Genomic DNA, 15,918 nt, shown 5'->3' with positions numbered 1-15,918 from the left:
AAAGCACTGTGGTTGAAAATCGCTACATATCCACGCGCATATCTGTAGTAAGTTTTAAGGGTAACAACAAGGGTTATCTACATTGGTGACATCGCTGCAATACGCAGACATTTATAAGCTTAAAGAAGGCGATTTACGCAATGACATTACATGTATGGAACATTTTCTACACATTTACTTAATTGACCCCAAGACATTCAATGTGAAATGACTTATTGGATGCCATTCCGTTGGTGGGGGATAGTGAAATGGTTTTTTTGGTCTTGTTGAATGTCTTGTTTGTCTCGTTGAATGACTCGTGTCCAGGTTGTGGTTCGGTTGTCTCGTTCAGTGTCATTTGTCTCGTTGTGTGTCTCGTTATTTGTCTCGTTGTGTGTCTCGTTGTGTGTCTCGTTATTTGTCTCGTTGTGTGTCTCGTTATGTGTCTCGTTATGTGCCTCGTTGTGTGTCTCGTTATTTGTCTCGTTTCAGGTATATTATTGAAAAATTAGCTCATGTTTAATTCCCTCACTGGGCACTGTCCTGTATTTGTAATGTACCTATTGTAGTTTCGTAAAAAAATTGATACCATCTCAATTTTATGGTAAACCGACACTAGCTCTACATTATTTCCATTACTTACACGTATCATATCGTGTCATCTAAAGACCATGGTAACATAGTGCGGTGCCTTGCAGAATTACACTGTGGATCATTATAACGCGGTGTTATACAAGCAAAACAATGCTACGGCAATAAAGGATACACACATATGGACGCATGTCGTATATTAACTTTCTGCTGAAATTAAGAGCTAATGAAAATGTGCTAAAAACACCGAGTCATTTGTTGCGATCGACATATAAATTGTTATCATATACTTTATTACAGATTAAAACTTATGTTAGAGCTGTGTCTCTTGTGGCACTTTTAGTGTTTAAGGTGTTAAGCTGTCATATTCTCCGTCTTCTTGACCTGATGCTGGGAAGCAATGTTTGCTGGTTATGTATGAGGTATTCCATCTATACTTCCATCAGATTTTCTAGTCTGGCTTTTATAACAAATGTAACCAACCCTCAAGCTGCAGTTCGAGGTGTATCAACTGTTGTATAAACAAGTTTACTTACTAGATAAGTTTCATGTACATATCAAAGGAAGGTCGATCAAAACACAGACATCAGGAGTATCGGTGCTACATTCAACGAAAAATTCCATATTTTAGTTTTATTATCAAATATAGATAGTTCTAGAGGTTTTATCGGATTGTAACGTTAAATCGGATTATCATTAACAATTACAATAGCTTTGCTTTAATATATAAAACATTAAGTTTTTACAATGACCATGGCAGAAGCAGTTTCCAATCAGTCTAATGCAGTACTATAGATCACTGTTATTCAATAAATGTTGTACTGTAACAAACTGCACAAATTACCATGTGTATCTGGTGGGGATCGAACTAACGTCGTTCGGCTCTGAAGGCGGAGATTGAAAAGCCGGCTGTCCGTAGAATATGTCTTACCGATTAAGCGTGGATCTTAATACGGTCCGATAAGCCCTTACATTGGCATAAACATTAATCATGACATCACGTCAACCAATATTACTTTGCAATATTGTCACATACATTAATAAAAAAAAATCAATTGCTGTGTGTAGTGTTTGTAAATGCGCGTATATATCATTAACATGCTAGTTTGTAAATCATACCTGGTTTGTCCCAGATACCTCAGACAATTAAAACTGCTATTTCTCAACTTCTAGACATAAGCTTGCTATGAAATTATACAGGATACTCACTATTAATAATCGGCGAGTTTCCGATAAGACAGTAGTCCAATGTAAATGAAAGATATCACACGATGATTTGGTCATAGACACCAGCATATAAACACATGGTCATAGACACCAGCATATAAACACATGGTCATAGACACCAGCATATAAACACGTGGTCATAGACACCAGCATATAAACACATGGTCAGAGACACCAGCATATAAACACATGGTCATAGACACCAGCATTTAAACACATGGTCAGAGACACCAGCATATAAACACATCGTCATAGACACCAGCATTTAAACACATGGTCATAGACACCAGCATATAAACACATGGTCATAGACACCGGCATATAAACACATGGTCATAGACACCGGCATATAAACACATGGTCATAGACACCGGCATATAAACACATGGTCATAGACACCAGCATATAAACACATGGTCATAGACACCAGCATATAAACACATGGTCAGAGACACCAGCATATAAACACATGGTCATAGACACCGGCATATAAACACATGGTCATAGACACCGGCATATAAACACATGGTCATAGACACCGGCATATAAACACATGGTCATAGACACCAGCATATAAACACATGGTCAGAGACACCAGCATATAAACACATGGTCATAGACACCAGCATATAAACACATGGTCATAGACACCAGCATATAAACACATAGTCATAGACACCAGCATATAAACACATAGTCATAGACACCAGCATATAAACACATGGTCAGAGACACCAGCATATAAACACATGGTCATAGACACCGGCATATAAACACATGGTCATAGACACCGGCATATAAACACATGGTCATAGACACCGGCATATAAACAGATGGTCATAGACACCGGCATATAAACAGATGGTCATAGACACCGGCATATAAACACATGGTCAGAGACACCGGCATATAAACACATGGTCAGAGACACCGGCATATAAACACATGGTCAGAGACACCAGCATATAAACACATCGTCATAGACACCAGCATTTAAACACATGGTCATAGACACCGGCATATAAACACATGGTCATAGACACCGGCATATAAACACATGGTCATAGACACCGGCATATAAACACATGGTCATAGACACCGGCATACAAACAGATGGTCATAGACACCGGCATATAAACACATGGTCAGAGACACCGGCATATAAACACATGGTCATAGACACCGGCATATAAACACATGGTCATAGACACCGGCATATAAACACATGGTCATAGACACCAGCATATAAACACATGGTCATAGACACCAGCATATAAACACATGGTCATAGACACCGGCATTTAAACACATGGTCATAGACACCGGCATATAAACACATGGTCATAGACACCGGCATATAAACACATGGTCATAGACACCGGCATATAAACACATAGTCATAGACACCGGCATATAAACACATGGTCATAGACACCGGCATATAAACACATAGTCATAGACACCGGCATATAAACACATGGTCATAGACACCGGCATTTAAACACATGGTCATAGACACCAGCATATAAACACATGGTCATAGACACCGGCATATAAACACATGGTCATAGACACCGGCATATAAACACATGGTCATAGACACCGGCATATAAACACATGGTCATAGACACCGGCATATAAACACATGGTCATAGACACCGGCATATAAACACATGGTCATAGACACCGGCATATAAACACATGGTCATAGACACCGGCATATAAACACATGGTCATAGACACCGGCATATAAACACATGGTCATAGACACCGGCATATAAACACATGGTCATAGACACCGGCATATAAACACATGGTCATAGACACCGGCATATAAACACATGGTCATAGACACCGGCATTTAAACACATGGTCATAGACACCGGCATTTAAACACATGGTCATAGACACCGGCATATAAACACATGGTCATAGACACCGGCATATAAACACATGGTCATAGACACCGGCATATAAACACATGGTCATAGACACCAGCATTTAAACACATGGTCATAGACACCAGCATTTAAACACATGGTCATAGACACCAGCATATAAACACATGGTCATAGACACCAGCATATAAACACATGGTCATAGACACCAGCATATAAACACATGGTCATAGACACCAGCATATAAACACATGGTCATAGACACCAGCATTTAAACACATGGTCATAGACACCAGCATATAAACACATGGTCATAGACACCAGCATATAAACACATGGTCATAGACACCAGCATATAAACACATGGTCATAGACACCAGCATTTAAACACATGGTCATAGACACCAGCATATAAACACATGGTCATAGACACCAGCATATAAACACATGGTCATAGACCCCAGCATATAAACACATGGTCATAGACCCCAGCATATAAACACATGGTCATAGACCCCAGCATATAAACACATGGTCATAGACCCCAGCATATAAACACATGGTCATAGACCCCAGCATATAAACACATGGTCATAGACCCCAGCATATAAACACATGGTCATAGACCCCAGCATATAAACACATGGTCATAGACCCCAGCATATAAACACATGGTCATAGACCCCAGCATATAAACACATGGTCATAGACACCAGCATATAAACACATGGTCATAGACACCAGCATATAAACACATGGCCATAGACACCAGCATATAAACCCATGGTCATAGACACCAGCATATAAACCCATGGTCATAGACACCAGCATATAAACCCATGGTCATAGACACCAGCATATAAACCCATGGTCATAGACACCAGCATATAAACACATAGCATGCAACAGTGAGTGTTTTAAACAAGTAATATATCGTCCACATTATGACGTCGCGCATGCTAACAGTGCATACGAAATGCATGATACCTCGTTTATGAATACGATATATTTCAACATGATTACAACCTCTCAGATGCTTGTACTCGTGTGTATGCATAGTATATTTACATGTGGAATAGCCATAGACAACACTGCTGCGATTTTTGCCGCTTAAAGAAACTCATTACACTAGATATATATGAAAAGCTTGTCACTATGGCGACATTGAAGTTACTATGTAACTCTTGTAATATTACAAAACACCCGTCAAGTTTGTGCATCCAAGAATCCTCGATAGACCGCATTAAGCTCATTCCGAATATAGCTCACGTGTGAGCTATGTTTACACGTTCGGTGGGAGCCGTATGCGTACAAAACTCGTGACAAGTTGAGCTATATGCTAACAAAAGGTATGCTTATTCCGTATATAGCTTTTGTGTTTATAAACGTTGAGCTCGTTATTTTCAAGATCTACTGTCATAATTTAGCAAAAGAATTTTTACCATGTGAGCCGCTGTTACCAATTTGCTTCCCTTGTTTAGGAAAAAGAATGTTTTATGAAACAGAAACAGAAATTAAAAAAAAATAATTGCAAAACCTGTTTAATTCGTGTACATTACAATCACTATAACTCTGTGATCCACTTTTCCCTAATTGTCTCCCTTGAAATAAAATGTTTAAGCAAATGAATCTAGATCTTTAATAAACTTAACAAATGGGACAGGGCACAAATAATTGACCCTGGTGACGAGCACAAACAGTTGTTATCATACTTGGTATAAAATATCTCCTTTTCAAATGACACTTTCAGTAAAGTTAACTTCTTCTCCGAAATCAATTATTTATTGAGTAAAAACTTATCAACAGAATTGCGCTACATGCGGAATAAAGAAACAGGGACCATATTAGAGATGCACCTTAAGTTAACTTTGTACCTTTTCCTTAAATTCAACAGTTTAGGCCACAACAAATTGATCATTTGTTCGTCGGATTTGCCGCACCTAAAATTCGAAAAACGAAAAAAAAAATAAAAAAAACTTTTTTTTAAGCCCGCACTTACTATTTGGCCGCGCATATTATTTATTTTTTTTTACTTCTGAATTTCCTCTATTTTCTGAAGTTTTTTTACTTAAAATTTGAACCTGCAACGTCGACTTCGCCTTTTTTTGAAGGTATTTCCATGCTTTACATTCTCCGCGAGCAAACTTTCCTCGTGTCAGGACAAAATCAGGTCCGGGTAACCGCAAAACAGCCGATATTTGTTGACAGTCTTTTTTGTCGGGAATATTTTGCAGGACGCACCGTTGTTATCTATTTCCGGAATTAATTTGCAGGATACTTTCAGTTTTCGTTAATGTAAAATACACATTTTTAATTGAAAATCAGTGTCATAGTCAATGGATTATAGTCTTCAGTAAACAACAACAGTTTCACAGCGTCGAAGGCAATAATTATTTATGTGTGTTTTAAGTAATTCATTGTTTTGTACTCAAAATTTAGTGTTAAATAATAACTAAATCAGATTTTGAGTGCAAAACTTATATTAAAATACACGGACACACGACTTACAACAAATGAACATGTTTTCGTGAGTTATTTTTTAAATTCTAAAATGCATTTCTCAGTTTTATACTCGTAATTGATCAAAATAGAAGGACTTGTTAATGTTTCAGAAACAGTCTGTATTTATGCACCATTCAATTGTAACCTGCCCCCCCCCCCGGGCTTGGCTGGACCGAAAGTCAAAGTCCCCGCTATTCCCCGGACCTTGGGGGTCGTGGTTACAATTGACTAGTGCATTACACATACATGTACAGTATAAAAATAACATCAGTAAAATCAGAAAATAAAACCTTTTATAAGTAAAATGACTGTTTTAATTTTCTCAATTCTTTGTTCTTATCCACTTGTTTTCTTTGATCGATTTGTAGTAAAGTGGCCTGTTATTAAAGTGGCCTGTTTCTTACGGGCATTGAAGCTATGGAGGGTGTCATGATTTTTTTTTCAAGGCACGGATCTATAAACCATTGGTTCGTGGTAAAGGCGAGGTCTTGAAAGGGAAACATCTTTATTCCACCACCTGCTCTAATATAATGACCGGTGCCACATTTGCAGATTTGTTTAATACTGCTTCAATTGTGTTGTCCCGCAATTTAATCGGCAGTGTCTTAAGTAATAGTAAAGCACTGGATCTTATTGCCATTTGTTATATATTGAGACAGATTTTCATGTGATACAATCAAAACCTTTTCATTTATATTTAAACTAAGAACCTATTTTGCAATTAAAAAGCATTTCTTGACATATTGCATGATAAATTTAGTAAGAAATAAACTTTTTAATTTTTATTTTATTTTTCGCCTTGCGCTCGCCTCTGAATTGCCTTATATTTAAAAAAAAGTATTTTAATTTTTTTTTCGCTCGCTCGCTCCTACTTTTTTTGGGCAAAATCCATAGAACAAATGATCAATTTGTTGTGGCCTTAGTGTGTATTCTGTAATAAAAATATGGAAACATAAGTTTATAAAATTGAAATAGAAAGAATTTTTCAAGAAGTATAACATTTCCAAATTTAACTCTTAAAGTTGCACTTTCCCAGAAATACCCTTTTTACAACTTTTTTACTTGGAAAGAGCAAATTTTTGCGTAGATATCTGCAAAACAATGATATAAGATCGCAGACAAAAAAATCAGATAGTAGATTTTCATATTTCCATTCGAAAATTAATGTTTTATGACTTAAAAAAGGCATAAAACAACAATTTTTGAACTTAAATATAAAAATCTGCGATCTAATTTTTTGTCAGCAGTCTTATATAACTGGTTTCCATGGATTTTCCCAAAAATTGGCTCGTTCCAAGACAAAAAATAAAAAAGTTGTCAAAACGTTCAATCTGTGAGAGTGCAGCTTTAAGTTAGAATATGTTAAAACTTACTGAAGATGCATTTGTTTTACCGGCCCAGGTCTTGGAATGTAGCTAAACGTGACCGCGCATATAGTTCACGCTTGACCTTCATGCGGTCTTACAAAACTTGCAAGTTTACACAGCCTTCCGACCTATAAAACAGTCTGCTTCAAAGGAAACTGTATTTTTATCTAAATGATTACAACTCTCATTCAACTTTCTCTTTAAATTTATATTTTATAACGCTGTGAAAAAAACTTTCAAAACGCCATGTCACATGATTAAGCCTAACGGTTAAAACGAGGAAAGATAATTCGCTGTTAAAAGGTAATAATGTGGGCTTGAATGGTTTATCTAGTTTGAAATTGAAGTAAGTCAATCGTGGTATTCAGAGTGAGTATTGAAAACAAGTGGATTGTGTCAACCTTATTCATACAACACAAACACTTGCGTCGAGTATGACATTTACGATAACGTGAACGTGTTTGAAATATTTCAGTATCAATCTATTGTATCAAAAGATGAGGAAGCAAAACACCTGAACCATTGAACATACAAACCTAAAAAAAAAACAATCTGAGACAGTCTTCACGCGTATCGAAAAATTTCAAGTACTTAAAGTTTGGATCTTAAATAGAGATAGATGTTCATTTAGTATATATATCTAAAAAGCTATATGTTATTTCACAGTTCAAGCACACTACATGTACTTGATAAAGAACATGTAACGTGCTTGAACTGTGATAAACGGGCTGACTATTAAGTACATGCAGCGTGCTTGAACTGTGATATACAGGCTGATGGAACTATGAAGTACACGTAGCGTGCTGGAACTGTGATATAAGGGCTGGTGGGACTTTAAAGTAGATGTAGCGTGCTTGAACTGTGATATACAGGCTGATGAGAATATGAAATACATGTAGCGTGCTTGAACTGTGATATACGGGCTGATGGGACTACGAAGTACATGTAGCGTGCTTGAATTGTGATATACGGGCTGATAGGACTATGAAATACATGTAGCGTGCTGGAACTGTGATATACGGGCTGATAGGACTATGAAATACATGTAGCGTGCTGGAACTGTGATATAAGGGGTGATGTGACTATGAAGTGCATGTAGTGTGCTTGAACTATGATATAAGGGCTGATGGGACTATGAAGTACATGCAGTACATGTGGCCTGTTGGAACTGTGATATAAGGGCTGATGGGACTATGAAGTACATGTTGCGTGCTGAACTGTGATATACGGGCTGATGAGACTATGAAGTTCATGCAATACATGCAGCGTGCTGGGACTGTGATAAAAGCTTTAATGGGACATGAAGTACATGCAGCGTATTGGAATTATGATATAAAGGCTGATGGTACCATGAAGAACATATAACGTGCTTTAACTGTGGAATAAGGGCTAATTGTACTATCATAGTCCCATCAGCCCGTATATCACAGTTCAAGCACGCTACATGTACTTCATAGTCCCATCAGCCCTTATAATACAGTTCCAGCACGCTACATGTACTTCATAGTCCCATCAGCCCGTATATCATAGTTCAAGCACGCTACATGTACTTCATAGACAGCCCGTATATCATAGTTCATGCACGCTACATGTACTTCATAGTCCCATCAGCCCTTATAATACAGTTCCAGCACGCTACATGTACTTCATAGTCCCATCAGCCCGTATATCATAGTTCAAGCACGCTACATATACTTCATAGACAGCCCGTATATCATAGTTCATGCACGCTACATGTACTTCATAGACAGCCCGTATATCACAGTTACAGCACGCTACATGTACTTCATAGTTCCATCAGCCCGTATATCACAGTTCAAGCACGCTACATGTACTTCATAGTCCCATCGGCCCTTTTATCACAGTTCAAGCACGGTACATGTACTTCATAGTCCCATTGGCCCGTATAGCACAGCTCAAGCACGCTACATGTACTTCATAGTCCCATCGGCCCTTAAATCGCCTTTCAAGCACGCTACATGTACTTCGTAGTTCCATCAGCCCGTATATCACAGTTCAAGCACGCTACATGTACTTCATAGTCCCATCGGCCCTTTTATCACAGTTCAAGAACGCTACATGTACTTCAGAGTCCCATCAGCCCGTATATCACAGTTCAAGCACGCTACATGTACTTCATAGTCCAATCAGCCCTTAAATCGCCTTTCAAGCACGCTACATGTACTTCGTAGTTCCATCAGCCCGTATATCACAGTTCAAGCACGCTACATGTACTTCGTAGTCCCATCAGCCCGTATATCATAGTTCAAGCACGTTACATGTACTTCATAGTCCAATCAGCCCGTATATTACAGTTCAAGCACGCATATCAAAGTTCAAGCACGCTACATGTACTTCATAGTCAGCCCGTATATCATAGTTGCAGCACAATACATGCACGTTATAGTCCCATCATCCCGTATATCACAGTTCAAGCACGCTACATGTACTTCATAGTCAGCCCGTATATCACAGTTCCAGCACGCTACATGTACGTCATAGTCTCATTAGCCCGTATATCATAGTTCAAGCACGCTACATGTACGTCATAGTCAGTCCGTATATCACAGTTCAAGCACGCTACATGCACTTCATAATCACATCACCCCTTATATCACAGTTCCAGCACGCTACATGTAATTCATAGTCATATCAGCCCGTAAATCACAGTTCAAGCACGCTATATGTACTTCATAGTCCCATCAGCCCGTACATCACAGTTCAAGCACGCTACATGTATTTCATAATCTCATAAGCCTGTATATCAAAATTCAAGCACGCTACATGTTCTTCATAGTCAGTCCGTATATCACAATTCAAGCACGCTTTATGTACTTCATTGTCAGCCCGTATATCACAGTTCCAGCAGCACGCTACATGTACTTCATAGACAGCCCGTATAAAATAGTTCAAGTACGCTACATGTACTTCATTGTCAGCCCGTATATCATAATTCAAGCACGCTACATATACCTCATAGTCAGCCCGTATAAATGAGTTCAAGCACGCTTCATGTACTTCATAGACAGCCCGTATATTATAGTTCCAGCACGCTACATGTACTTCATAGTCAGCCCGTAAATCACAGTTCCAGCACGCTACATGTACTTCATAGTCCCATCACCCCTTGTATCATAGTTAAAGCACACTGCGTGTACTTCATAGTCCAATCAGCCCGTATATCAAAGTTCAAGCACGCTACATGAAGCACGCTACATGTACTTAATAGTCCCATCAACCCGTATATCACAGTTCCAGCACACTACATGTACTTCATAGTCCCATCAGCCCTTATATCACAGTTCAAGCACGCTACATGCACTTCATAGTCACATTACCCCTTATATCACAGTTCCAGCACGCTACATGTAATTCATAGTCCTATCAGCCCGTATATCACAGTTCAAGCACGCTACATGTACTTCATAATCTCATCAGCCCTTATATCACAGTTCAAGCACGCTACATGTATTTCATATTCTCATTAGCCTGTATATCACAGTTCAAGCACGCTTCATGTACGTTAAAGTCCCACCAGCCCGTATATCACAGTTCCAGCACGCTACATGTACTTCATAGTCCCATCAGCCTGTATATCACAGTTCAAGCACGCTACATGTATTTCATATTCTCATCAGCCTGTATATCACAGCTCAAGCACGCTACATGTACTTTAAAGTCCCACCAGCCCGTATATCATAGTTAAAGCACGCTACATGTACTTCATAGTCCCATCAGCCTGTATATCACAGTTCAAGCACGCTAGATGTACTTAATAGTCAGCCCGTATATCACAGTTCAAGCACGTTACATGTACTTCATAGTCCCATCAGCCCGTATATCAAAGTTCAAGCACGCTACATGTATTTCATAGTCCCATCACCCCGTTTATCAAAGTTTCAGCAAGCTACATGTACTTCATAGTCAGCCCGTATATAACAGTTCCAGCACGCTACATGTACTTCATAGTCCCATCAGCCCGTATATGACAGTTCCAGCACGCTACATGTACTTCATAGTCCCATCAGCCTGTATATAACAGTTCAAGCACGCATCATGTACTTCATAGTCCCATCAGCCCGTATATCAAAGTTCAAGCACGCTACATGTATTTCATAGTCCCATCACCCTGTTTATCAAAGTTTCAGCACGCTACATGTACTTCATAGTCAGTCCGTATATAATAGTTCCAGCACGCTACATGAAGCACGCTACATGTACTTCATAGTCCCATCAGCCTGTATATCACAGTTCAACCACGCATCATGTACTTCATAGGCCAATCAACCCGTATATCATAGTTCAAGCACGCTACATGTACTTTCATAGTCTCATCAGCCCGTATATCATAGTTCAAGCACTCTACATGTACTTCATAGTCAGTCCGTATATCACAGTTCAAGCACGCTACATGTATTTTATAGTCAGCCCGTATATCACAGTTCAAGCACGCTTCATGTACTTCATAGTCAGTCGGTATATCAAAGTTCCAGCACGCTAAATGTACTTCATAGACAGCCCGTATATCACAGTTCCAGCACGGTATATGTACTTCAGAGACAGCCCGTATAAAACAATTCAAGCACGCTACATGTACTTTATAGTCAGCCCGTATATCATAGTTCCAGCACGCTACATGTACTTCATAGTCAGCCCGTATATCACAGTTCAAGCACGCTACATGTACTTCATAGTCAGCACGTATATCATAGTTCTAGCACGCTACATGTACTTCATAGTCAGCACGTATATCATAGTTCTAGCACGCTACATGTACTTCATAGTCAGCACGTATATCATAGTTCTAGCACGCTACATGTACTTCATAGACAACCCGTATATTATAGTTCCAGCACGGTACATGTACTTCATAGTCAGCCCGTATACAACAGTTCCAGCACGCTACGTGTACTTCATAGTCAGCCCGTATACCACAATGGTTATGCCTGGTGATTTCATACTTGTGGTATTGGTATGAATATTTTAAATGAGTCTTGTTTGTGATTAGTTATCATGTAAACTATTTGACCAACATATATTGATTTGTGTTTAATTATAGATACCTGTGCCATTAAGTTCACCTGCAGCAAATACTATACAACCAATATTGCACTGCCAACAAGCTTGTAATTCTGATTTTGTAATCCTTCTTATAGCCTCAATTTCTCCACTTTGCCTTCAACTGATAGCAAATTAATATTTGGAAGCACAGATATCACAAATACTGTCATATATATTGATAGTGAGTGATCATGTTGATTCCATTATATAAGTTAAGACACATATTGAAAATGCCTTGTATTTGAAAGCTTAAAAAAGAATTACAAAAGCAATGTTATTTCACTCATAAAAGGTGCTCTATCTCATACTATCATTTCAATGATGTAATATTCTTCCTCGTGTTATACACAGCTTTTACAGCAAAATAGTATAAGCAATCATTGCTAAAATATAAAGTAACTTTATCATCATTTTAAATAAGTTTATTTGAAAAGATTTACCTTGCTCGCAAAAGTAGCCATCGTGTTGTTTATGTCCACTTGGTTCTAATTTTAATTCATTATTTACTCACATATAGTATTTAGTTTCAATATAAGAGCACTATATTGTATACAGGCAAAGGCACACCAACCATCAGACTAGATGACTTTATATTAACGCTTCATCGATATCAGATCAAGAAAATATTCAAAGCTATATACGAGTATATGCGTTTCGGTTCTGTACAGGATGAAAATCAGTTTTATCTGATACTCTAATGTGTTGTATTAAACCATAGCACAAAACAACCTCCCAGCCACAACTGTTCACTTATATGATGGATTTCATCAAGTTTCTATCCGATATAGTTTAGTTCGTAGCCTCTGTGGGCAATTTAACAGGGGAGCGGAGAAGGATACAAACTATTATAAAGTACAACCATAATGAAAATGATTAATGGTTTGGAGTAGGTATTTTACTTATCTGTTTGCCGCGTGAAAGGACGGGGATAACCAATGTGAACACATCGTTATTTAAGAACGTAAAACAGTGTGCGCAGTAGGTTTATGACAGTAGTGTATATCTATAGTAAGGAAAGTAAAAGTTATAGTGGCCAGAGCTAGACTAAAATATAACACCTTGAGCAAATTAAGTGAGCCAATAATAATAAAACTGAAACGTAAAACTGACCGCAGCAAAACCTGTTTGTAACGCAAAAAGCCTTTAAAATGGAAATTGTAGTATAAAGATTTTTTACATCGACGATATCGCTAATGTAACATGTTGTGACGCCGCATGCACTTACCAATACATTTATCTTAATCACAAGCGAAAATTATTTAGATGCAATCTGAAGTGCAGAACAAATCTGTTCCTAAATCATTAAAAGCTGATTTACAGAACGTTTTATATCTCTATTTGTTTTACAGGAACTAAGCATGCTGTTCGTGTTAAAGCGCCTTGGAGCTATTATGATACTTTAAAATACAACCTACAATTCAGCCAATAAAATGACAGATGGCAGAAACTGCAATCATTAAATACTAGGCTTAATAATTAAGATTTTCAACTCTTGCGGGTGTTTAAAGGTCCACCTACTTCCACTCATCCGATACAAACTCCCTGTGTCAGATATTGCGTTGACAATGTGACAGTCAATTAGGTTGTTTTCTAAGTCAGTTATATGTCCTGCAAATTTAATGAATAAGTTTGGCTCCTCCGCTACGCTCACTCCGCCAATTCTTTATCATTAAGATTTTGTTTCATGTCATCTTACTATTATGCGGTTTAAAATATTTTAAAAGCATCAATTATAAAACGTTTGGTATCCGTAAGCGACAGGTGTCCCTATATCCCGAGACCAGGAACCCTTAATTTTATAAGATTAATTTTTACTAGAATTGAATTGAAATATATATATATAGCCAAGATATACGATCCGCTCTTGCGATATCAATAGTTGAGGACTGGTCAAATTTGGAAACTACACACTGTAATGCCCCGTTCACACAGAGCTACAATCCTACCACATTCATTCTGCTCATCCCGATCTGAAGAATTTATCCGATCAGGGAAAGAACGGCGTCAAAGTCTTGAAAAAATCGATGAATATCGTCCGCGGATACCTGCTCTACGACCACGACCACCGCGTTTCCGATTCGTTTCGAGCTTGTACCACGCTTTCACCGCGACAATCACATATCGTGTGCCGCTTCTACAACGTTGTCACCACGATATACACGACCCTACAACGTTGGTAGACAGACTTAAAAGACTGCTCCACGATGTCGCCGCTCTTTACCGACCACACTACGTTCTCTCCACGATCATTGCACGATTTGATTCGATGCCTGTATATAAATTGAGGGATTTCAAACAGCTTTTCAATTCAATCAAAAACGTTGAAAAATGAACGGGTCAGAATTGGTACAACTTATTTTCCTTAAGCATAAGCAGATACTTGTCGAATATCAGATGGAAAATTTTATTCGGAGGCGAAAAAGAAGGCGATAAAGAAGATATTGGGTCCGATCGAGGCTAGCTGCAAAAAGAAGGCTTCAGTTTGGCCATTACGATAGACTGGTCAGTGAGTTAAAATTGGAAGACGTCAGCGTGTATACTAGATCAAAAAATCGCCGATTGTACTTCAATGTTATTACGATAATGACTATCTTGCAACGATGCTTCGACAATGCTTCTACGCTTATGCCGATACTACGTTCGTACAACCTTTTACCCTCCTTCATGAACGTGGTAGGGTCGCGGTTGATTCACGAAGATCGTGAAGCTCCACGAACTCGCCACGCATACGCGCACATATTCAAAACAAACGTAGCAGGAGCGTGGCGAGTTCGTGGAGCTTCACGACCTTCGTGAATCAACCGCGACCCTACCACGTTCATGAAGGCCCTCTCTCGACCTGCCACGATGACCACGATTGGTCACGGCTCGGTATCAAGTTTAGACGTTGTAGAAGCGGGACCCTGTGTGAACGGGGTATACGCCGTACGTTAACTTTTGTAGTGAACATACCAGATTGCAATTCTCAAAAAGGACTTTCTTAAACTTACGAAATCTTATCTCGAGCCGTTTAAAAGAATATATCCCCACAAAAGGATCAGTTCTAGAACAACGCTGGATTTTTCATGTCAAATGTCAAGATGACAGACAGGAAATATATTCATTTTTTTAACTGCTTACACTGCAAAGACTGGCTAAAAAATCAAAACTGGATTTGATAAATGATATCAGTTTTCACAGTTAACGCCATATGATTGATAACCTACACGTAAACCAGCCATCATTGGTGTGTTAACAGTTCTGGTACTGCACTAATAGGGGGTGATAGTCATCTAAAATGCGCGTACATTATG

General features: G+C 38.6%; 1 protein-coding gene across 6 annotated transcripts in view; it reads right to left on the bottom strand.

Annotated features, from left to right (window-relative positions):
- LOC128211409 (tyramine receptor 1-like) overlaps positions 1–15,918 on the bottom strand; it is a 314,491-nt gene that overhangs the window by 135,648 nt on the left and 162,925 nt on the right. For 2 of the 6 annotated variants that reach the window (XM_052916172.1, XM_052916169.1), the window contains exon 1: positions 13,066–13,334. The exons of the other annotated variants lie outside the window; for them this stretch is intronic. In XM_052916172.1, coding sequence (XP_052772132.1) covers positions 13,066–13,086 — 21 coding nt within the window. In that variant the 5' untranslated portion in view covers positions 13,087–13,334. Of the gene's footprint in view, positions 1–13,065; positions 13,335–15,918 lie in introns of those variants that run through there. 6 annotated transcript variants of the gene reach the window in all.

The sequence above is a fragment of the Mya arenaria genome, chromosome 12, assembly GCF_026914265.1.
Source record: "Mya arenaria isolate MELC-2E11 chromosome 12, ASM2691426v1".
Taxonomy (NCBI): Eukaryota; Metazoa; Mollusca; class Bivalvia; order Myida; family Myidae; genus Mya; species Mya arenaria.
The sequence above is the reverse complement of the archived record's forward strand: the minus strand, read 5'-3'. Positions and strand labels throughout refer to the sequence as shown.